Source organism: Metopolophium dirhodum, chromosome 9 (assembly GCF_019925205.1).
Source record: "Metopolophium dirhodum isolate CAU chromosome 9, ASM1992520v1, whole genome shotgun sequence".
Classification (NCBI taxonomy): Eukaryota; Metazoa; Arthropoda; class Insecta; order Hemiptera; family Aphididae; genus Metopolophium; species Metopolophium dirhodum.
The window spans coordinates 9,484,326-9,510,486 of NC_083568.1; the positions used below are offsets into that span (position 1 = coordinate 9,484,326).

The 26,161-nt window shown below is 30.1% G+C and overlaps 1 protein-coding gene across 1 annotated transcript; it reads right to left on the reverse strand.

Annotated features, from left to right (window-relative positions):
* Window positions 1-160: 160 nt before the first annotated feature.
* Window positions 161-25,058, reverse strand: LOC132952379 (putative fatty acyl-CoA reductase CG5065). The gene is made up of 9 exons (XM_061024669.1): window positions 24,926-25,058; window positions 9,281-9,487; window positions 8,944-9,192; window positions 6,110-6,255; window positions 4,786-4,895; window positions 4,498-4,696; window positions 3,404-3,643; window positions 1,965-2,222; window positions 161-1,466 (listed from the first exon to the last, which is right to left on the reverse strand). Exons 1-9 carry the CDS (start codon window positions 24,950-24,952, stop codon window positions 1,370-1,372), a joined length of 1,533 nt encoding a protein of 510 aa, XP_060880652.1. The 5' UTR covers window positions 24,953-25,058; the 3' UTR covers window positions 161-1,369.
* Window positions 25,059-26,161: the final 1,103 nt, after the last annotated feature.

The following is a 26,161-nucleotide window of genomic DNA, read 5'->3' on the forward strand; positions in this document are numbered from 1 at the left end:
AGGCTTTTGTCATTTCCGAGGGGAGGAAACAGCCGAGGCGCAGGAAAATGAAAGTCTGCCGTTTTTGAAAAAGGTAAAAATGAGTGGGTATTATCAGGAAAATAAAAAAAAAACTATCAAGGTAAATTAAGTTTAACTGCCATAATAATAACGCCAAAAATATCAATAAATCCTTATAATTTTCGACAAAAATGTGAGAAAAAAAAATTTAAAACAAAATATAATAATACTTAATAGTACTTATAATTATAAACCTAATAATAACAATAAAAAATAATAACAAATATATCTCTAAGACATTACTCATTTTAATAACATTTCGAGTAGGTAAAAAAAAATCTCTTGTAAAAAAGAGTAGGTATTATATATTATATTATTAAATAACCCAACGCTCCATTATACATACCACCCGTTACTCCTTCCATGACTTATGTTATTGCCGAAAATATAATTGCACGATGACATAATATGTATATTGTATAGGTAGTATACCTACATTACAATAACCACTATTTATTTACATATTTTGATTGAAAATGAAAGTTAAGTTTTTAGTAACAAAACGAGTGTGCGTTGGAGATATTTTTGCAGGACGTTATCCCCTTAGCGATAAACTAATTCGCGAACCATTTTGAACTGAGATATTGTCTGTGAAGAATTTTGTGCGCCTATAATGCCTAAGATATCTCTACATTTTATTACTCGATTTTATGTCCTAAGACTACGCGTAACTATATACGTCCCTAAACTAATATGATGAGAGCTTGAATTATATTCATTCGTAATATCCTATGTCGTCAGTAAAGCGGTTGTTGAAAAAATGATATTTAATATTATATCAGGCACACGCTGTGGGTAGAAATTTTATTAAAATTATGTTCGAACGACGATGTCGATTGTACCATATTATCGTAAGTGACCCGCCGAAGACTGGTAAGTGTCAATTACAACAACTGAACGACATGATAATAATATAAACTCACCCCCTACGGCACGTACACGTCGCAACACGCAGCAGTGCAGCACAAACGCCAAGAGGGCTGTCGTTTTGAAAACGTCAACACACGTATGACACTGCAGTTCTAGTTGCAGTTCTTACTTAAATTTTTTTACCCCACGGACGGAGTAGGTGGTACCAAAATATATAATGGTGGTGCGTCGGTGCAGCGAATAATAATATTATTATATATAGCTGATAGTTCCGTTTGACCAACAATAAATAGGAAAATAACAACCCTAACGCGGATATTTGCAGGAAGACCATAATAATACGGGGAATGATATGTCAAATAATTATAAAATTACAGGTAATAAGGTAATAATAATAATAATCATAATAATGTACCACGCGAGAAAACATCGTCGAGACCTACACGACCGCAGAAAATGTATTGTACACCTTGTACAGCAACCAGGCGACGAGAGCGTACTTCAGGTATATCACCACCAAGTCCAACACGTAAAGTCTGCAAAAAAAAAAAAATTAATGACACCAAACTGTTACTGACCGAGAGAGTTTTGATTGAGGATGCGTTGAAGGGTAGTTATTAATTTGGGCACATAATATGAACAAATTAGTAATTACACATTTATTGTGACGACGACCTGTTTGAGTACAAAATTATACAGACGATGAAAACCCATTTACAGGCAGACTCCCTCATGTAAACCAGCGCACCCCCCCCCCCCCCCCCCCCTGTACGGAATGTCCAGTTTTCCATCCCAGATGACATTCACTAAGTGAACACTTACATAGTTTTATTAGTCTGTATATGATGGTTACACACAAAGGTGGGAAAGTATTTTAACTCGGTTAATTTACGCATCAATCGGACAATTTAAAAGTCAACAGTTGATTTCATTTTTGGTTAACTTGATCAAGTGTTACCGGAAATGTGCGCAAACTACCCGAACAAGTACAACTATTATTGTTCCTACAAATTTGCGTCAAAAAGTGCGCTTACACTTTCAGGGTTTTCCTGGCCTTGGGTATGGACGCAGGGTCTTCCTTCAGGCAGTACTGACGGGCGCCCAGAATACAATTCCTGAAATAAACGTCCATGTCCATTTTCTCGAAATCTATGCTGAACGTTTTCCGGTCCACTTCGGACAGGCTATCCCGGAGTGCCAACAGTCGGTCGTTTGTGAAGTCCCAATTGCGCAACGTGAAATATTGGAGGACGCGAAGGCCGTCCGATATCTTCTGCTGAACTCTGATCATACTGTCAATAAAAGTATAAAAAGTGATGTCATATTTGTCTGGAAGGCTCATCGGTAAATCGTCGTTATTATAATATTATAATATATTAACACGTAAAAATAAAAACTGTCGATTTTGGATTATAATATTATTATATGATTAAATAAAACCAGTTATTTGGTATGTTGTAATTGATACATTATTCAGTTTTACTAACGATTCAAATGCTTCACTCCGCGCTGATTATTACAATTATTTAATTAATAATATAAAAAAAAAGTAGATCAGCGCATTTTGGTGGTGGATGTTTGTCCATCGTCCATCGTCTTTTAAAGTTTTTACGAATGTTTTTAACTAAATTACAACAAAAAAACTCCCAAAATTGAAATTTCTATAAATAGCTCAAAAATGGCTTAAATTTTCCGAACTTTAAACCGTAAGGAACAAAATCCAAAATACAACAAAAAATATCTCTTGTCAAGCAATATTTCTGGTAGAAAACGTCGTCCGTAATTATTTAATATTATAAAATCGTGAAATCGTACGTTTTCTCTCTTTTAACCGCTTTTATTTCCAGTAGAGTTTCGAAAATCGAAAAATGACCTCTTTAAAGTACCAGCTCAAGAACATTACCTTTCAGAAAAGATGCTATACTTGATACTTTTGAGCAAGTTTAGAGGGAGAAAAAGTGTTTACAGAATAAAAAAGAAAAAGAAATAAACATCATTGTAAAACCATTACATTCCTCGCTCCGTTCAGAATCTAAAAAACCATTAACTATGTGACTAGGTACAACATTTCAAGATTGATTTAAATTATTTCAAATTCTAAACGTTCCTGACAAAAATTGTTAATTTTACGTTTTTGATAGTTTATAATAATTTTTCAATTATTACGTTAATAATATTATAATATAAACACACAATTTTTATTCGAGTTTTAAATCTGAAGATCCAAAATTAAACGTATTATTAATAATACTGTCACTGCTAGAATGTATATTATACTATGCATATAATGTTTAGGGTTTCAAATGTTATCTTATATACAGGAGTAAAAACATATTTTTGGAAATTAAATTAAACTGTAAATATTGTAGAGTAATCCGGGAAAAGTTTCTTGAAATATTTTTCACGACGTGTTAATAGTAATAGTTTTGAACGATATAAACAGCTTCCGTTTTAAACCAACGGCAATACTCACAAACGCTTTTGGCCGAGCAAAAACAAAATGCTGTCGATAAGGTAGGCTGGTATCCAGTGGTAACATATCACTTTGTAAGTGTGAATGAATCGGTTTGATGTAAGCGACCCGGTGGGATACCACAACATGAGCTCGAACGGGTTTTTCATCGTCTCTTCTCTGCCTTTGGACATAACTGCATCCCAAGTAATTGGGTTCAGGTTGTGCTGAGTCAAATTGTACACGGGGACAACGTTGGTCCTGTACAATACAACATTTCTAATGTTACTTAAAAATACTAATAATATGGACATCGGTGTCGGTGTGACTTTCACAAACACGTGCAATCGAAAAAAAAATGGTATCGGTTGATAACATCCGTTTGGTTATTTTGTAATTGTATAACATAATGCATAATATTATCGATTAGTTCGAATCTCGATAGCATCAGCAATCATCGCTGTTATCATAGTGGTGTATAATTAAGTATTATGCAAATAACTAATGATTTTTTTTTTATTTGTATTGACTATTATTTGTTATTATAAATTAGATGCATTAAGAAATACTAGTAAAATATATTATTAAAGGAATAATATATATTGTAACAATAAAAACAGTATTTTGGTTGTTATAAAGTCAAAATCAGTGTAGAAGAGTTATTGAAGAGTTTAATTCCATATTATGCGGAAAGCAACATTTTCAAGGCTAGAAATATTTATGTTTAAAACCTGTATTTGAAGAAATGCCGTGTTTCAATATTTTAAAGAAGTAAAAGTTTATTAGATTTAACTTAATTTTATGCATACTATAGGTTCTGCCTACTTTAAATAATTTTCATTAATACCTATCTGATGATGATTTGTTCATATTACGCAGATATAAAAAAATTGTTTCGTGTTGTGTAGTGGTTCGATTTTTTCGTTTACGAATAAAATCGTAATAAATATTATTGTACACATGTCATCCATTGCTTTTCCGAAAAGAATTGTTTACTATTTTATGGTAAACCCCGCCCACACCCGTCAACCAAGTTTGTACGCCAATGGTTGCTGTACTCATATTGTATTGTTATTATTATTATTGTCTCGCAGTCTACAAGGCTGTATACTTGCTTTTGTTTGGAAATTGCCGTTTTCCACGCGATCACGATCACGGCGTTTATTGCAAAGTCCACCGGCACGGCTTCGGCGGTATATTCCGAATTGCAAAGTATGGACCGGAGTACGCCTTTGCCGCCCGCGGCCAATATTCCTGTGGGTCCGTTGAGATTATCCACCCAGCCGGGCAGAGGTTCTTTGAGCGCTGGCGTCACTGCGGAAAAACAACTGTTGAGTTATTGTGATTACTCGACACCCCTCCCCCCACCACCATAATACACCCCACTCAAACGACCACCTCACCTATTGAAGGCCTTGCGATGACGACCGGAAGCTGGGGATAAAAGTCGCCGACAACGTCTTCGGCCAGGCGTTTAGAAAACGTGTAAGTGTTCGGATGTGGACTTATCAAGCTGCAATCACACGTTCGACGTTTTCGCGTAAGTATACAAGATAACTGTTATGCACAATAACCACAGTGGTTGATTATAAATTATAATAGATGAATGCGCAATCGGTACACCGCATTATTGCCGAGGAAATTGCGTAAGACTTGTGACGATTGTAGGCATACGTTTTTAGTTAGGTAACCAACAAAAGTACACATGTGTATAAGCTAACCGTACGAGTGACACCATAATACGCAGGTAAGAGTCGATATACATAAAAAGCTTCTTCAAAAATATCACATATATTGCTATCACGTATTATATTTATATACAGTGGAAAAGGATAGTATGATATATACCGTATTCGGTATATACCTCCTGTAATAACGGTTTTTAATTTTTTTAAATCATAATTTACGTTTTTTGATTATAACTGAACAATGATTAATAATATGTTAAAATAACCAGTACCAAAAAATCGGGTGCAAAATTATTATATGAATTTATATGAAAATATGCAACAACATTTTAGCACCGTTATTTTCACGCCTTTGCGGTAGTAACAAGTTTTTAAAAATCACCATAACTATGTTCCACGTGATTTTTTTTACAAATTTACCACCACCAACCAGCACGTACTTAAGAGGTGTTTCATATTAATTAATATTAATATTTTTCAGCTGATTTTATAGTACAGATGGTAATCTTGACTTATCATTGAAACTTGTTCAGCTATAACTCATAAGAAGCACCATCATGATAAGCTCGTGCAATTATTAGTGCCCCATTTCCCCTGCAAGTGCAAGAAACTGGCAGGGTGCACGCGAAAAAAACCAAACTAGTAGTTATATTCCATATATTATCAGTGGTGGATCCAGGGCTTAATTTTGGAGGGGTCGTGGGGGGGGGGCAAAGGTAAAAAAATGACTAAACACAGTATAAAACAAAGGGAAAATACGGCAGTTGGGTGGTGGGGGGAAAATGTCCCCTTTGCCCCTTCTAGATCCACCACTGCATATTATTATACATAAAATAATTGCTTCAGTGCAATAATACAGTCATAATATGGAAAACGCTAATAGAAATTGTATAACAATATAATATTATATTATCATAATATTCATATAACTGGGCTGGCGCATGCGCCGATTGCACCATTTCATTTCGCGCAATGGTATAATCAATCGGACCATACGCGGCGCTATATTATAATGGGAATGCAATATTGTTTTCCTTACTGAGGCGTGACCATCTTGATGGAGTTTTCGTTGAGCCAAGACGGTAACCTCATTATGTTGTATGCGTCGAAAGTCGATTTGTGCACTTCCTCGTCCAACGTGTCTAGGTCTACGTGACAAAACGCCGTGGAGAAATGTACGAAAGCCTGAAACATTCACACCGTTGCATTAATATACCGTGGTTGTCACCCTATAGGTCAGATACGCGCAGGTACGCGCTTGAAAAACTTTATAATGCCACCGTCAAATTGCCGCAGTCTTAACGAGAAAACGTGATTATTGCCACATTTTCGTTGGGTGACTAAACGTATTTATTATCGACGATTAACAACTTTTAGAACGTTTTCGACGCCCAAACTGGAACTATTGAACTCTTTGTGGTCGAAAATGCACGGAACCGTCGTCGTAATCGTCCGAAATCCGTATATTATTATAACTTATATACCATGCGTGGTTGGATGTGATTTGCTGGGTCCTAATCAAAGCAAATATTTCGACTTATTTATATTATAGGCTATGGTGTATTACTATGAATTCCTAAATTGTGACTGTGAATGATTTCTATTAGGAATACATTTTTCGAAATAAAAAATGTATAAGTAGGTGGGTAGTGGGTACAATTTCTATACCCAGTTCCGTGTTAAAATTGGCTCTCACCACTGTCTAGGTACTTTATTATCACATTTAAAATAAAATTTCTGATTTTCAAAAAATAAATGACATAAACACATAAAGGTCATATTAATTTCTTAATTTTTGTACTCTACGCATATTTTTTTAAATTTCTCTTGCAAATTAACATATATTTCTTTTGGATTATAGCCGATTTCTCTTAGACCTTATTCAACTAATTAATAGAAATTAATAAACTAATTTTTGTTCCTCTTTGAATTTTGATTCTATTTCGATACTCTCATTTATTTGATTTCAGAAATGTTTGATATCAGACAATATTAGTATTTTACCCCGGATATTTTGAACTTTGGAAAATTTCACAGTAGACATTCTTGGTTTCGAACATTTTTTGCCGGACACTTTTACCATAGAAATTTTTCTTTCTGACATTTTTGTAGACTAGGTAACGAAAAATATCGGTTGTTGCACCGGGCGAAAGAATTAACGAAAAATATACGTATGCATAATAATATTATACATACCTAAGAACACATTTTTCGGTATTGGAAAATATGTCACGATAGTGTTGATGGCATTATTTTTCCTCTATGTAGTGGTAATAAAATTGTGTGAGCCCAATAATACACCGACCACCACACGATATCACGTTAATGTGCGAGTTGCACTTGTAATTTGTAAGTTTGTAACAGTTGGGCCGATGCATTTCTATTTTAATTTGTATTATTTTCTAGTTTAAATTATACATATAGGTACACTGTATAAAGTAGTATACATCCTGATTCCTGATACACAATAGTAATATTTTTCATGCTTTCTCAAACTATAACTAACATGAGATAATTGAATTATTTGATATTAATATTTACATTATAAAATATATTATTCGTACATTAGGTAGGTCATAGTTGGTACCTAATTAGTAATTATCATCTCTCAGATAACTCTGTAATAGCCGATTCCAATTGACTTAATACGAACAGACAATTTAATTTGACGTCGATGGTTTCATTTAAAATTGTATAACAGAGTCTTAGATTATGATGTGTGTGAATTCTGAGTGAAGTAAAGAATATTGATTGATGATGTGTGTTTTTTTTATTCATTTATGTGTCTGAATACACTTTTTCTAGTAGAAAAAATGTCTCAATCATTAACTTTGAGGGAGATTCTGGTAGCAAGTTAGATGTTTAGATGGTACTTTTCATAGGGCCTCAGTACTTTTTAAAATATGTAATCAAGAATTATTACAAAAAAAAAAATTAAACATTTGTTAAAATTTTAATATTATTATTAAAATAATTATTTGGTATTCTTGGTTTCCAAAAAAGTCAACACTCTTCGCACTCAAAATTGTTTTCTTCTTGTATACAATGATGATTTATCAATTATCATTGAATTTAAGTTTAACACATCCATTACAGTGACTTACTAAGTGACGAGGTACACGCGACACCTACATCTGTAGTACTGCAGCAGAACGGTTACCTACTTGACAGCTTTATTTTTAATACGTGTGCAAAGCGAATAAAATTATACATGTGTATGAGTGTGAATATAAATGTAAATATATAAATCAATTAAAAGGTATCAATGTGGTTATTATTATTCAATTTCGTGTAAAACTATTGTAGAAGAGTAATAAAGGGCGCCGCCAGTCGATAAAACGGCACCAAATACATTTCACATTTTAAAACTGTTATATAGGTTAGGTTTATCCACTCACTATCCCATTCAATTTTCATACTTTATTTAAAAAATAAGAAAAACAATTTCTATAATTCTATATAAAATTAAATGTCAATAACATAATATTTTCTGAGAAGAACAGTATATTATAGTATTTTTTTTATTTTCAATGTTAGTTTCTAAGACGAACCAATTTCATACTTCAAAGCTTTGTGCGAAAACGTTGACATGTGAATGGCTTACATCGATCAGACAATTTTTTTTTAATCGTAGCAGATGGATTGCATGGATAATGAGTGTTTTGTGTCAAAAGCATCATTCTGAGATTACTTATTATTATTATTTTTATTTAAATTTTTTAATTGACTATACATAATATTATAGGCATTAGGCAATGTATAGGTTTATCGTATCATATCAAAAACAAAGATAAATACATCTTTAAGCCATGATCGATAAATGCATATAATATTATTTTAATCGGTGCTAATATTATAATCTTATATTATTACCTCTAAATTTTTCATTTCGGAGCATAATTCGAGCATGCGTAGCGTTCCGCTCGTGTTCAAGTTTATGGCCTCGGTCAGTGACGCGTCCAAGTTCAACGTGGCCGCTCCGTGAAAAACAATCGACACTTCCGATATGAGCCTTTCCTTCATTTCCTGTGTGATGCCCAGTCCGTCCAGACCCACATCGCCGCACACCACTTGCAGCTTGGACAACAACGATTTGTTCGTTTTCCTAATGGAGTCAAACAACTATCGCCGAAATATTGAAATCTCGTTGAATATTATACATAATATTATTATACTCCTACAACTATATTATAACGGACGACATTCTCACCGGCGCTTTTATGATTTCCTGGTATCGCAAAAGAGCAGACTTGCCTCTTTTCGATCTTATCAACACAAAAATGTTTTTTATTCCCGGACAGCTGTACAACAGTTTCCAGACGAGCACTTTTCCCATGAGACCCGTACTTCCGGTGACGAATACGGATCGGCCATTGAAAAACTGAGATATTACGCTTTTCTCCATCTTGGACTCGACCTACACAATCAAACGAATAAAAAGATAATATTAATAAGACCACAACTATAATATGTCATTATCGTCGTACGTATAATATACAGTTTATTTAATTTTTTTATCGTTTTGATAAAGGCTTCAACAGCGCAGGTTTTAACCCCATATTGACTTAATAACTGTATAGACTCAATACTTTATATAGTTTATTATTTCTCATAAACATTTTCTAAAATCGTTTTTATTTGAATGATGGAAAATTTGAACGAATAAAATAGGTACCTACCTAAACTAGATTAATTGCCGTAAACATAATTATATAATATTATGATGTATATAGGTACAATAAATACTAATATAAAATCACCATTATAATATCATTATTTAATTAAAGTGTACGAGATGTTGCCATATTAGTATTACACCGATAAATTAAAAGTACATGTATAAATTAAACTGTTATTTTCGAGTTAATCAAATTATAATTAAATTACTAATTCAAATCTCAATAAACGGAATAGCTATATCATTATTTAAAACCTATTTGCATCATAAACGACGGACGTAATAAAATAATTGTATAAATATTTTAAACTAATTATACGGATTACATATTACGGTGTGATAACAGTAAATTACAACACAAAATCAATTGATGGTTATATTATTAATGATAGTAATAATAATACTATGAACTATGATATTATGTTATATATTATTATTATACATAGGCGGGTAGTTAATAACAGTGCCGAGGTCAACAATTGAAGACTAACTCTTACGGAATGGTTCGACGATTACCTAAAGTTGAAACTAAAGTTAAAAACTAGTTTGGCTATTACGTTATGGGTGGCTTATTATTATAGTTATTATTAAAGTTACCTATGTGAAATAACTTATCATTTAAAATTGTTTTGATTTTTTTGATTATAATATTATGAAAACAACAATAATAATAGCAACACAATATTGTTATAAGCACAGCGAGTGTCACGACTTCTTCACTTATATAATATTATTATCAAGAAACAAGTACCTACTAATATTTATAATAATAAAATCTAAACATAAATAATATATAAAACCATTAATTACAACGCATTTTATTTTGAATAAATTTCTAATCGAATACGATGTACCTATTTCACTTAACTGTAAAATGGTAAACCACGAACAACACGCTACTAATGTTTCTATATATGGAATATAAGGAATATATAGTACCATAGTAGTCACTTCGAATATTGCATATATTATCGTTTAGTAATGGTACATAATATATGTATAATGTGCTGTGAAATAGTAAAAGTTTAACCATCAATGCCGTACAGGCTGCATTAAACGGTAAGGATTTGCCTATACGGCCTCTCGAAGTAATAGCATAATATTAAGTAACATTTTTATTTTTTACTCACGATAATTACCATAATATATTATTATTTACTGTTTTGGACTGTTTTAAACGTTTTCCAATTTTTAGATTCTGAGCGAAGCGATGAATGTATTGATTTTACAATGATGTGTGTTTTTTTTTTATTTTTTTTTGTGTCTGTCATCACCTTTTAGGACAGTAAAAGTGCTTGGATTTCCTTCAACAGTAACTTTTCTGATAGAAAAGTGAATCTAGTTGGTACTTTGGGGGGTCAAAAGTAAAAATTTCCCAGTAGTTTTCAAAAGCGACGTGAAAAACAAAAGAAAAATTAAGGAAAAACGGGAATTTTTACGCAAAATCTGTTTTCGAGAAAATCGATTTTGGTTTTTGGTGTAACTCTAAAACAAATGACCGTAGGGACATGAAATTTTGACTGAATGTTTATATTAGCATTTTCTATACACCATAAGATTTTGAAAATATTTTGACTCTTTTTGAGCTGTTTACGGACATTGTCAGTCTTCAATTTTTTTAGTTTTTTTTTCTATAAATATCAATAAAATTTTATCTGTTGAGTAAAAAAGCTTGAAAATTTAATAGAAGGCTCCTAGGTTATTGTTTCATAGGCAGATGAAAAAAATTAAAAATCCTGAGTCACAGTTTTTATTTATAAGCATTTAAAGTTCAAATTTTGACAAAATACGAAAAAATCACGAAAATTAGCAAATTATTTTGAGTTGAGAATTCATAAAACTTTTCTTTTTAAATCTAAGATTTGAAAATGTAATATAAGATTACTCAAAAGTTTGTCTACCTTTATCAAAAAAAAAGTGTCTACAAGAAACTTAAATTAAATTTTTATGAGCGTCTGAGATTTATATTTTTACAACATTTGATATTCACTTGATTTCTTATGTAACAATTTCCTTATTTTATTGTAATTGAAAAACGAATGACTGTAAATACTTGAAAATATTTTGACTCTTTTTGAGCTGTTTACGCACATTGTCAGTTTTCAATTTTTTTAGTTTTTTTTTCTATAAATATCAATAAAAATTTTTTTGTTGGGTAAAAAGGCGTGAAAATTTAATATAAGGCTCTCAAACATCTTACACTCGTTGTTATAAGTTTTAAAAATTACCCCCCCCAAAAAAAAAAAAAAAAAATAATAATAATAATAAATGAAAATATAAACTGATGTCGCGACCGTTACACAATCATATTCCGTAGCTGTTAAACCATATTATTATTTTGTAAGTATCACTTATCATAACAAACTCGTATGGTTTGTGTAAATGAATCAAAGGGGAAAAAAGGAATTAGAGTCTATCGTTGCCGTACACTGTACAATACAATATATTATAGAAGAAACAATGTAAATCATCATACTCGTGGGTACCTAATACTAATCATTTTGTAAATCTTATATGCAATAAAATGCGAGGCATATGTACATATATATGTATAATACAGCGTATGTATACATATTTTGTTCGACACTCGTACAATTACCTACTGAAATCGTATTGCTACCAGCTATTATAAGACTTATAGTTTGAGTAGTAATCAGCGTCCCATCGTGTAGAAACCACACGCGTAGGCGGATAGAAGAATTTTAATTATAATCTTTGGTTTTTGCACGTCTTTATCTACCACGCTCGCGGTATGGTGAGATTAACGGAACGCAACTTCTGCGCGTAAACTTCTCTAATGAAGATAGCTTATGAACTTTAAGAGGTCGACCTAGTAAAAATAAAACTAGTTTGTATTTGTTTGGTTTGCATCCGGAGAGTGTAATGAAAATCAACCGAACGCCGCAAAATTCGTTATCCGATCGTTATAAAACAATATTGCCGTGGTATTGGTGGCATGCCTATCTATATATTCGATCAAAAACAATCATCATTTCACATTCGATCCTCTCGCACTTTACGATTCGTTTATAAAATAGTATACCATACAAAATAATATAAATTATAAACTTACATCGCCGATGTGGTATTCTGCTGAAACAGTCGTAATTTACCGCGAGATGTTGCTACAATATTGTGCAAATATTATCCAAGTCGGTATTGTACAATAATCGAATACAATTTAAGACTTTAAGAACAAGTCGTTGAGTTTTTACATTGCTTCGAAGTAGCTAAAAAGAAAAAACTGTTGCACGCGTTGTACTTATATATTTTCAAAAAGGACACCGTCAATATTGATACCAACTGACGGGTGAAAAAAATTGGATCGGAATAATAAGACAGGTACCAACTTTTAACGAATTAAATATAATATAGTATAATATAATATAATATATAGTATAGTATAATATAATATACACTTACGAGAAAATACAACAAAGAACATTTAAATAGTTTATTGAATTACAATATTATTATTATTATTATTAATTATTTCATGGAGAAAAAAACAACGCTCACAAGTATTTTATAGGTACCTAACCTATCTATAATACCAATATTAATTGTATTTATTTACGATAAATGTTTTAATATAAAGTACCGTACAGCAGCTGCAGGCTGTTTGTACAAACAAAACAAGCAGAATATAATATATAAAGTTGATGTCGCGGTAACCCTAAATTGCATATAAAAACAAATTAAATGTCCGTAGGGATGCCACCCCGTTCGATGGCATCCCCTTGAGCTATTTTTAGGCTATTAGTTCTATACAGGTAATGTCCACCGATCAAGCCAATTACTTACTGTACCTTTTGTACAGATTGTAAAAAATGGAAATATTCTACTATACTGCCTACTACACTCCAGCCACAGCATTTTATTTCGGTATGGCTTTTATTCGAAAACTGGTCGAGAAAATCTAAGTTCATATGGTTTTAAATTTAAAAATGAGGTGGGTGTATCCTGAAACCCCGTTCGAATTCCCCTATAAATATAACTGTATACCTACCTACATGCATTTTAAATAAAATCGTGTCTACATTCGACAGTAATAAAAATATATTATGTAAAAAAAAACTATTTGGTTATTGAAAAATATCTTGTCGATATTAAAATATAGACTGTAATAAAATCTAATAAAGTAAGTTAAAATCACGTCCATCAATGATGATATTATATACTATATATATATATACCTATATTTAATAAAATACAATATTGTTTGAAACATCAATTCTAACAATTCTATTATATTATAGGTGTCCGCGACTGTCTACGTCTTGCAATATTATTCGATACTAACATAATTAAGGTGCACATCGGACATCTATTTGGAAAGTTCAAAACACATGTACCGAATTTCCAATTATTACTTATCGGTACACCATAGTATTACAATATTTCTTGAACATAACTAAACTCGAGTTGATGGTAAGAAGTATTATAGGTATACACTTTTCGCTACTATTCACTACTGTTAGTAAGTACCTACCTATGTAGGTATAGTTGATAATCTACAATAATTAAAAATAAATGAAAAACTTTCGCCTGCTCTATTCCACTTATTGCATAATATTTTACGGCTATGTGACGATTCATAATTATATAATTGTACTGCAATATAAAATAATGGTACCATTAAAACACCGAAATTAATCAATACATGGGAAAACATAATAATAACTTATATAATAAAACACAAAATGCACATTTAACATAACAAAATACAATTATTAGTGTATAATTATGAATAATTTAAATTAATCAATTATGGACGAGGTATTAGATTTAATTATAATAATTAATATTACCTTGTATATTGTACATTAATATTGGTGAACACGATTATTAATACATTTTAAATTTAAAATACGATACAAAATATAATGCTTGAAAGTATCAAGTGGATTTTAGTTCTGTCATTTCCAGGAATTTATCGAATATGCAAATTGCTAAGATATTTATTGTTAAGGGAAAAATTAACAAAATTTAATTTTCGTACAAACATAGGGTAAGATATACCTATACATAATATGTAACTTGTTTTTTTTTATTAAAAATGTATGAAATACTATAACATAAAAACTGAAAATTTTACAAAAATGTGTAGGTGCGTCGTGTAAAACCTAGCTATAAAACATATTTCACACAAGTAAACGTAACGTTAACATAATATTCTTACAAGTGTCTTAGATAATTCATTATACATAGGTATAAATATGTATTTATTGTATAATATATTATCTATAACTACGATGACGAACTTCAACACTTCAGGGTATTTGTATTTTGATGGCTGACAAATGTTAGTCGATATAAGTTTATCAGAAGCGTATTCCAATATTCCAAGAAGGAGTCGGATGTTGGCTATGTCACTTTACACTATCTGGACTTGAAGTCCTACACTCGGATATTCCTATGTATTACTTGACACTCGGAACTTAAAGTTCCTAGAGACTAGAATTATTGATAACTCTATTCGTCTACTCCTAAGGGCTATGACTTGCAGCGTTCTCAAACTATATCTACCATTACACTATACACAGACGTTTACAGAACGATAGACAAATTATAGATAATGTTTACTATGACATAAGTAGGTAATTATAATAATTAATATATAAATTACAACTTTCACCTAGTTGGTAATCCTAAGCTTGTCCTTGATTAAAGGAGTCACTCGAGATGGTGAACTTTACTACTTTATTAAGAGTTATTAATATTAAATGCGAAAAAAAGAAATTCATATAATATATTCCAGTGGCGATTCGGTTATCAACTGTCATTAAAACGTAAGATCAACATTTTACTTGAGATGCCTATAATATCATGTCTCCCTATAAATAATTATAATCGACTCATAATTTATGCCGACTTCTATTGAAATATGCCGTATGAACAAAAACTGGATATGCAGATACAGTAATGACTACCCTATATAATATGATTTTAATATGTTTTTAATTAATTCGAAAATTGATTTGTGTGGGGATTCAGTTAGTTTGTACATAGCTACTAATATAATATGCATTATTGTGATATCATAGAGTAGTATTGAAAATTTTAAACAGTTTTTATTAAACTTATTTTAAAATCCATTATTTTTAATGTATATTGTATAGTAATAGAATAGTAATATACAGTTGACGATGTTTTAGTTAAACAGTTTATTGTTTATTCCATTTGCAAATGATTGATAAATTAAATCCCTTGAAAAGCTAAATAGGATTAATTTAAATGCTTGAACAAACATTACAAATGTGTGTTATTTTTAATTATAACCTAAAATATTATATGGTGACAAAAGCCATTTAAAATTAATATTCAATGAGTAAATCATATATTTTATAATGAAAATAGATTATAAAACAGAAATATATTCGTCAGTTATGGATAGTTTATGAATGTACAATGTAGAAGGTTAAAGAAATCATTAAACCGAATAATATAATAATTTACCAGTTAAAAGTATTGAGAAGGTTTGTTTAAAAGATACATATTTTAATAGGATTATAAAAAGTACCGTTTTACTAATTATTTTTGGTGTTTATTTTTTAATTTAGTTTTAAAGTGTACTTATAGTTAAATTTGAGTACAATTATCATAACAAATCTGAAACAAAAATAAAAAGCTAATTTTTCTTGATTGCTAATTAATATTGTTAAAATCAACTCACACAGTATAATATTTTTGGTACTTATTACCAGACAGACCACAGTATATATAAATGTAATAATATTATATTGCATTACCAATAAATATTATGATCAAAATATCTTCTTATAAATTATTAAATTATATGAATTATTTATTAAGTTAGATGACTTATAAAAAAAATGAGTTTTCTTCGAGCATGTGAAATTTGAAATTTTCCGCTACAGACAACGACAATATTATTACAACGGTATGTAGCTCCGAGCGTTAAAATGGGGTTGATTTTTTTTTTAAATTTGTTACGGGTCGGGGTAAAAATCCATTAAAAAGATAAGTGTAAAAGTTCATATTACGACGGCAGGACTAAAAACGAGGATACCATAAGGAGGATAACAAGTGAAATGACAAGTGCAACGACGACCGGCCAATAGCAAGCACTGTGTATACTACACCACTCCAACATGTTGGAAGCAGCCACAGCGTCGAAATAACAAGCACAGGTGACAACTTAATTAACAATAGAAAAACACAATGGAAGAAACGAAATATAATAATATTTTAATGTAGCCCAATGGACGGATTTGTTCTCGCTGTGTGCCGCCAAATGAGACACGTGACTAATAATTATTGTTGTAAAACATTATAATAATGATGTTAATTTGATATTGTTATTTACAATAATACTTTATATCTATGCACCTAGTTATCATATTATAATTAATGAGAAATGTTTTTTTTCCAACAGCTATAATCTAAGAAACTACCGGACCGATTTCAATAAAAGTGATAACTGTGTGGATTCCCAAAGACTCTGAGGGTGTTTTAAGCTTCTTTTTTCAATCCTTATATAGGGTAGATTATTTCTTTTCAGCTCATGAAAATCGAATAATCTTGTGTTTATATATTATAAAGAGTTGCCTTTGGTAACTGAAATAAAAAAAATATACCTACAGACTTGCTGACTTGCGACTTGCTGACGCCCCATGCTTTGCTATATGGGATTTTTTTTAGGATTTAATTGATCGTTCGTTTGTTATTCCATTAATGTACAACACAATAGGTTATGTCCTTATGTTTGTAACTTACAGACTCAAAAACCACTCTAAAAATTTCGAGGAAAAATTGTTCTTAGAGATATCAGGTGAGTTTAGAGAGTAAATTATGGACCACGTTCGAAAATATATCAAGTGCTAAATCCAATCCGCCACAGGCGAATTGCCCATCTTGGTTGAAGTGGTTTACAAGACGAGGTTCGACGATGCTGATTCACACGTGAACTGAGGTACACTTAAACCAAAGTATAGGTACACCTATGTAGTGCCATATTTTATTTTTTTCCCCGGGCGAAGTGTATCGAAAAACAATAAATTATAATTAGCTGAAACAACAAGGAGCGTTACGTAGCACAATATACCGACTCTGTATTCGACATTTTCCCTCGAATGCGCACAGCTTTACATATTTGAGAAAATAACAAATTTTATACAAACGTGCACCACGTCGCACTGCTGTGTTGAGGATTTCAATTATTTTAATTACCCACCTAGATTCTGACAAATATAATATATACCTATTATATCACTATATGCGTAGTGTCAATTACGGCAATTGACGGGGCCAAGTAACAAATATAATTATTGAAAAAGAAAAATCATAGGAGTCAACTGATGCGAAAAAAAAACTAATATGATTTCTCTAATTAATAAAAAAAAAAATAATAAACCGTACAGTTTTATGATTGAAGATTTTACAAGTGTAAACCTAATATAATATATTAGTACATACTATAATGCACGACATAAAAACTTCTGCGATGTTTTTCTAATTACAAAATATATAATTCACTGGGATAAAACAATATTACGTTTAAAAGACGTTTGAATGTATATAATATGCGGGCAATATACACTGATATAATATTATACCTGTGACCTTTTATAGCAAAAGGGTTATTTATCTTCAGTTCGTTGTTTAACTGTAACGCAAATGGTCATTTGATTAGGTATTTGAATCAATGAATTTTAGAGAAACGACAGAATAAATAATTCGATTTAAGGGTGAAATGTTTGTTAGTTGATTTCATGTTGTTATTAATGTACCCGTATGATTACCCAAAATACGGTTGCATAAAAACCTTCTTCAATTTTAACTATATAAGTATCCAAATTAACTTCAATTCACTTTTTAAAGCGATTAACATTAAATACAATCACTAGGTATTTTACGAAATGTATTCTACCTTGATCTTAAGAACAATAATGTAATTATTATAATGTACAAATAGAATGACCCAAAACACGGTTAGTAAAAACATTGTATACAATTGTAACCGTTCCTATTCGTATCCAAATTAACTTAAATTCACTGTTTAAAGTGATTAGCATTAAATACAAGCACTTGTTATTTTACGATATGTATTCAATTTTGATCTTAAGAACTGTATCTAATTATTAATGATCTCTTCTAAAGTGTCTAGATAAAATCTTAAGTACCTAACCTGGCGTCCGGCTTCAGAGAATAAATGTATGTATTTTATAATAAATAATAATTAATACACTTATTTAGCACACAAATCCGTCTTATAAAAATAAAACCTAATCATTAATGGTGATCGGATGTGGATCTGACTTATACCTAACCGTTTAATTAAATTGATATAATTAAAAATTCTAGATTACATAAAAACTGAACAATATATAAGCATTGATAAATTCAAAATTGTATAGGTACACCTACTTGACAACATTAGTTTAAAACATCTTCTCCGATGTCAATTTATTGTATTGAGAACGAAACGTAATTCGAGCTATCAAGGCGCGATATTCTAGAGTTTATTGAACAGCATATTATTATTCTGAAGTTCCATTAAAAATGGTTTGCAGCAGAGATGGTGAAAAAAAATTTTATAAATAATCTAAATCAATCATCGGAAGACTTCTAGTATCATATAATATATACCTATTAATCGTTCTACCAAACGCATAAATCGGAAAAATAATTACAAGTCACCTTGTCGTTAGATACATAACATAATATTATATTATATTATGCTCAACAAACGGGTTTAAAAGCGGATGTGGTGCACTTAACTTATATACAGAGTCTTATTGGAATTTCGGATTCTCGTTTTTCTATCGACATCGGCATATAATATACTTTCACTCAGCTATGAGTCTCAACTCTGTATTATACTATTATTGTATATAATATGTACCTTCATCATATTATTATACATATGTGATAGGTTTTTTTTTTTTTATTAAATGTAATATTTATCATCATAGCGTATCCGTTTACACGATGATACATATACCTATCTGTCAATCCTAACGATGTTTTAAGATTGATTGTATAATAAGAACACACATTATATTATTATTATTTAATTAGAGCAAATTTTTAACACTCTCGTCTTAAAATAAGTCTCCCCACTAATAATTATTGGTCACGAATTAAAATGCAATTCAGTTAATTAATGGGTTTAGGATATTATTTAATTAATTCGAAAATAAACAAACATCGTGCTGTAGGTGTTATTTTGATTCGAACGAAATTATTGTGTAAACAGCGTTTGTCGGTGGGTGGGAGCTGAAATGCGACTAACGACAAATTACAAAAACTACCTAATGTGAATATTATTTTCATTCAGACAAACAGTTTTTATGGTTTTACAACACGCCCACGTACACGCCAACTAATTTATAAGTAGTAAGTACGTGTTAAGTACAGCCCTAAAATACAATAAAAATTATAAGAATAAATAGAATCCATAATAAGCTAAAAAAAAATAACACTAAAATGGGTATCTAGTTAAGTGTGATAAATGTATGACTTCTATTTTAGTAATTATTATCTTTCACTGTTACACCATATTAGAGAATGACAACGTTTTGTAGTTGCAACCACTTATTCTAACACTACCTACTGATGTATATAATATAATAACAGATTGATCGTAAATAAAAATTAAAAACCACGTAAAAAATATCACGCAAATGGCTTATTTTTTAAAATTAAGTATAAACCTTAATAGATTTTTTTAAATTAACTTTCACCCAAATGGTTAATAATAATATAATACGAGTACAGTTCCACGCGCTGAGGGTCAAATTATCCATTATTGCGGCACAAAAATGTTATGGTTTCGTAATTTCCACGGTTGATGATTCAAATATGATTTATAAAAATTAGTTTAATTACAATTGTTGCTTATAGATAAGAATATAATTTAGATACAAAATGTTTTATTATGTGTATTTGAATGAAATATATCCTGCAGTGTAATATTTCATCTAATCTGATACTCCAACCACAGAGATTTCACAAGAGAAAAACACAGTTTTTGTTATCTCACAGTTTTATCCGTCAGACAGTCAATGCAATAAAATAGTCTCATTTAACTTCTTATTTTTTTTTTTTAAATATAATGTTAGCAATATTTAACTATAAAAACTTTGTAATGCTAAAAATATCTGACAAAAAAATTTATAGAACAAATTATATCTGATTCAAATTGAATTTATAAAACTCTCGTATGAATATATCAAATAATTGAAAGACTATTTCAGTGAGCCATAATAAATTGTTTTCTACAACACTTATAGTGAACGCCAACTTGTATTGTATCATTCAAAATATTATCAAAAAAACTACAAAAAAAAACTCAATACAGGACAAACGACGTAACAACTAATAAGTATCAAAAATGGTAAACATCAATACCAAACGTCGCGTCGGGTTCTATTACTATACAAGGTGAATATATTAGAGAATTAGAAACGAATACAATTTAAAATTATCTAATTCCTTCTAGTTATATTATATACAATTAATTTATTCTGTAAACAACATTTCTACCAGAAGGAGTAATAGTAACAATTACTTTATTTAATCAAAATGTTAAAACACCAAACTACTGAATAGAAACATAATTTATGAATCTAATTTCAAAATAATATTATCTATGAAACATATTAATTTCTATATATAAATATATATTGCTACATAAAATTACTAATATTTACACTAATCCTCTGCTCAGAATAGTTTTTTTTTTCTAATGCAATCATTGCATTCAAATCGAATACTGTAGTAATACACTATCCTGTCCGAGGACCAAAGGGGTGATGGACAAACTTCCAACACTGCTGACATACTCCACCCAATTGAACTTACCCACTTTTTTTTAATTATAATTTTCAAGTTTTTAATTTGTTCAATGCACCAGGGTTTTTAATTTTATTTTCCAAAACAGAATATTTGCCTGAGAATATCAATGTACTTATAAAAATCGAATTTCGAATCTGCAGTTGTACTTAATGATACTAAGTTGTAAGTATGTTAAATGGAATTGTACTATTACAGAAAGATAAATATTCTGCTTTGGAATATGAAATAAAAAATGTATGCCGTCATTAAAAAATTAAAACCTTAAAAAATGATAACGAAAAAAAGTTAAATTTTAAATTATTTTTCAAAAATATTGTTTAAAGATGGTCTAAAAAACATATAATACTTTCAAAAACGTTCATAACTTTTGATGTATTATTATGAGCGTGATGACATCTAAAATAATCACCTTATAGTTATATTATAAGTAGTAAGACAGTAAGTATACACAAGCATAGTAGGTGTGAAAACTTACAATAAAACAATAATAATGCGCACACCTTAACAACGTTCGCCGAACACTATATATAATAATATAATAATACTATAATACGTGCAAAAACCCGCTGGGGATCGAAAGTCTCCGTCTTATCCAAAGCCCATTACGTGCTCGTAATTCGGTCAAGAACAATGTCTTCCGGTACATTGGGTCTAAGGGATCCGCTCGACCCATTAAGCTTTCGCCCCATCCCAACGGATGCTGCTGATTATTTTCAAACTGTTGCTCGTGAGCAAAAACCCACAACGTGCTACAACATCGTTATTTTTATCACGTAAAGCAAGTGCCAGGTACCTGGGCAAAGGAGGAGAAACTTGTTTTCATTCGCGTGGTTTTCTTCCGTTTCATTTTATATGACTCGACAAGTCGATTATAACGCCGACTACTGGATAGTAGTTGTAATTTATTGTATAATATATTCGATTAACTCCGAAAACTATTATATCGTCGATAGATTTGCCAAAGTTGTGTGGTTAATTAATTTTAAATCATGTTCGGTATTTCGGTAGATACAAATATTACATACCTACGTGTTAATGTGTTAAAATAATGTTGTGATTTTAATATTTATAAAACTTTATAAAACTATGATTTTAAAACATTTATTAGAAACTTATAAAACTTGTATTAAAGTATCCAAGTCTTCTGAAATTGTAAAATGTTTCAAAGATCTACGTACCTATAACGTTTATACTTCAAATTTAAATTGTTAAATTTTAGCATAGGTACTATAAGTAGTCTATAAGTTTAGAAAATTGGAAAATTGGAAAATACTTTCAACTCTATGCAATACTAAAATAAATATACGGTATACATTTTATTTTCCTAAATAATAATTACATTGAACTTTACATACCTAAACGAGTTAAAGTTAAATCAAAAAGTTAATTTTATGTTAGCAACTCAAAGAGGTGTTTTTAGGTTTTTATTATCTTGACTTAATAAATCACGAATTAATTTAAATTTGACTTTAGATGAGTTTATAGTGAGGTAACTTTATAGTTTATACTTTAAAAAGTACTTTATTATATACTGTAATTCTGTAAAATCAGTTAAAATATTTTAAGTAATATAGGTTACCAACTATATTAGATTTTAAGTGGAGAAATTAATGGATTGGTTTAACAAATATGTAGTTTTTAATGACTGAAGTCACTTTTTTATCAGGAAAAATGATATAATAATCATCCACTTCTAGAGGGTCTGTGGTAGTAAATGGATCTAATTTGTACTTGAGGGGGTCCAAATTACACATGTCCCAGTACTTTTTAAAATAATCGAGAAACCACAAAAAACAATTAATATAATTTTTTTTTTTTTATATTTTAATATCATCGATAAAATAATTGTTTGGTTACCATGGCTTACTCAACATCTACTGTATACATAAAAGTGGTTAGCTTACTTGCCCGCTTTAATTATTGTATTGTTATTCAAAAAATGTTAATCGTAGGAACTTGAAACTTTTAGCCATCACGGCTACTATTATTTACTTGACATTGACATTTTCAACATTTTCAAATTAATTTTAATCAAATAACCTATTCACGCCGGTTAACGCACATATTACGTACGTGATGTTTGTTTCAAGTTAATAACAAGTGTATAGTAATATTATATGAAATAATATTATAGTACTCAATTACTGTATAACATAATTTATTATTGATATTAAGCTTTTTGTTTTGATAAACAATTTATTTATGTATATGAATTTGGTAAGTTAGTGTTTCGTAGTGAAATCTACTTAGACAAGTTAAAAGTTTAAGACCCATTAATCGAATTTGACTAACCATAGTACAAACTGGTTTTCTTATAGTTTATTACACAGATGTTTATATTTCGTTTTCACAATTTTCTGATTACACCTTTTGACGACTTCCAAAAATAGAAAGATTAAAGTACCACGTGTTTCAAATTTTTAAAAGTTGCTTCATGAAATCAATCCACTATACTACCGAAAAAATCGTGTTTAGAGATTGCGAAGTAATTATCTCAATGTATACAATTATTTCGCTTTAAATTTAAATTAAATAGAAGAAAACAAAACACACAAGTCGTATGACAAACAATATATGTTGACTAATATATAAGTTTTATATAAGTAAGTCAAAATATACTTTACTTTATGACAATTAGAGTTGAATACATTTTTTGAGATTTAATAGAAATATATTATTTTTGTTCAACGATATGTAAGGCTGGCATTAATAAACAATTAAAAAAAATATGTAACGATCATTATTATTACTATTATTCTTATAGAGTATAGACATAATATATTTTAATTAATTTTTTTTATTTAAAGCTTTATATTTTATAATATACATTTTATCAATATTAAAATGCCTTAGGCGAGAAATCTTATTTCATTCCTCTCAAGTTTTAATCGCACTTGCTCGCTTTCGAACACATACCACAAAGCGTTATTGAATGTATATAAAAAAATAAATATTTTGCTGAAAACTGAGATGCTATTATTATGAAATAACGGAAACCGAAGAAAAATAAATTATTCCCACGTTATACCCATTTTTCCTATACGTAAATATCGTAATGCGAACGTATATGTATTCTCTGAGGGTAAACAATAATAGGTGCACAAAAAATGACTGTCGGGAAATTATTATTTAGTATACACCATGCATATAATATCCATATTATAATAAAACGTATAAATATATTTAGAATTTGGAAATTCTGTTAAAATAAAATATATTTTGCTAGAAATTCCATCATTTCTTCTTGTATAGATATTATAGTTATGCTAAGCAGAACGTTACTCTAGCAAGCTAAGTTCATACAAATATGTTTGTACTATATTTATTGTAAGAAATAAAATATTTAACACCAACCTGATTAAAATCCACAAAGTTCGTCATCGAGTATAGGTTATCCGAGAGAATACGTTTTGTTTACAGAGCTGTGACTCGTGTACAGAATTCTGAATATATTCAAAGAATCGCGCACTGCCGATGTAGGGAGAAAGTTAACGATCCGGTCGGATGCTTATTCTGGGTCTCCCCCCACTCATATATACGCTCGATTTGATTTCATAATAATAATTCTATGTTATTATTATTTCATAAATATAACCACATATGTATCATCGTTATGGTGAATTTGTTTTCATTGAGTAATTTTGTCAAAAGTGGGGTCATCGTGTATGATGGAAGGTGGTATCACCGCCACCCTATAATAACAATCATCGTGAAACTTTCGGCCTATACTTATACGTTTAATGGTTTGTTAAAATAGAAAAAAAAATCACTTATTTTGTTTAATAGAAAGTCGTTTTGTCTATGTATAGTGTACATCTTCTTGATTGCCACATGCGTGGCTTGCACAAACGCAAAGACGTACCTAAATAGAATACGCCACGACAAAAGACTTGGATAGTAACGGTTTTGAAAATTGCCGGTGGCAGCTGTAGTGAATATTACCTACGTACCTATAATATACCTACTGGTTAAACGAATATAGATAACCAATAGATTCATTTGAATTTGTTGTATTATCTAAATCGCCACATAAAAAAAAGGATAGATAATATTATTATAACAATATTATAACCTATTTTAATGTTTATTATTGAATATTAGGTATACCTACTAATAAGACATAATACGCATACGCAACTCATAACAACAATTCCGCCGCTGTGTATTGTATTATTGTGGTGTTCTGAACTTATGATCATAAATAAATACCTGGATACCTATTCATATTTATTGTTGATTAAGGATATCATCTATTATATGCATTAAAAATATTAAAGTTATTTCATGACTTTCTAATCCACCGAGTTATATATAGACATTTATTATTTGTTTTGTGTAGTTTTATGAAGAATTAATATTAAATATTACGAACGATTTTATTATCATAAATTTTAATTAGAAATTATATAAGCGCATGAAAAAAATACATTTTCTCATTCGTCAGTAGTTAACCTCCTGGCGTTTTTAATAGTAAATTACCGATATAATGTGACTAACATTGTTTCCCATCGTACTATAATACTACACCGTCTACACCCTGCTTGTGTCTTAATGCCTTCACTCTGCACAGTAACAATTATAATAATAGTA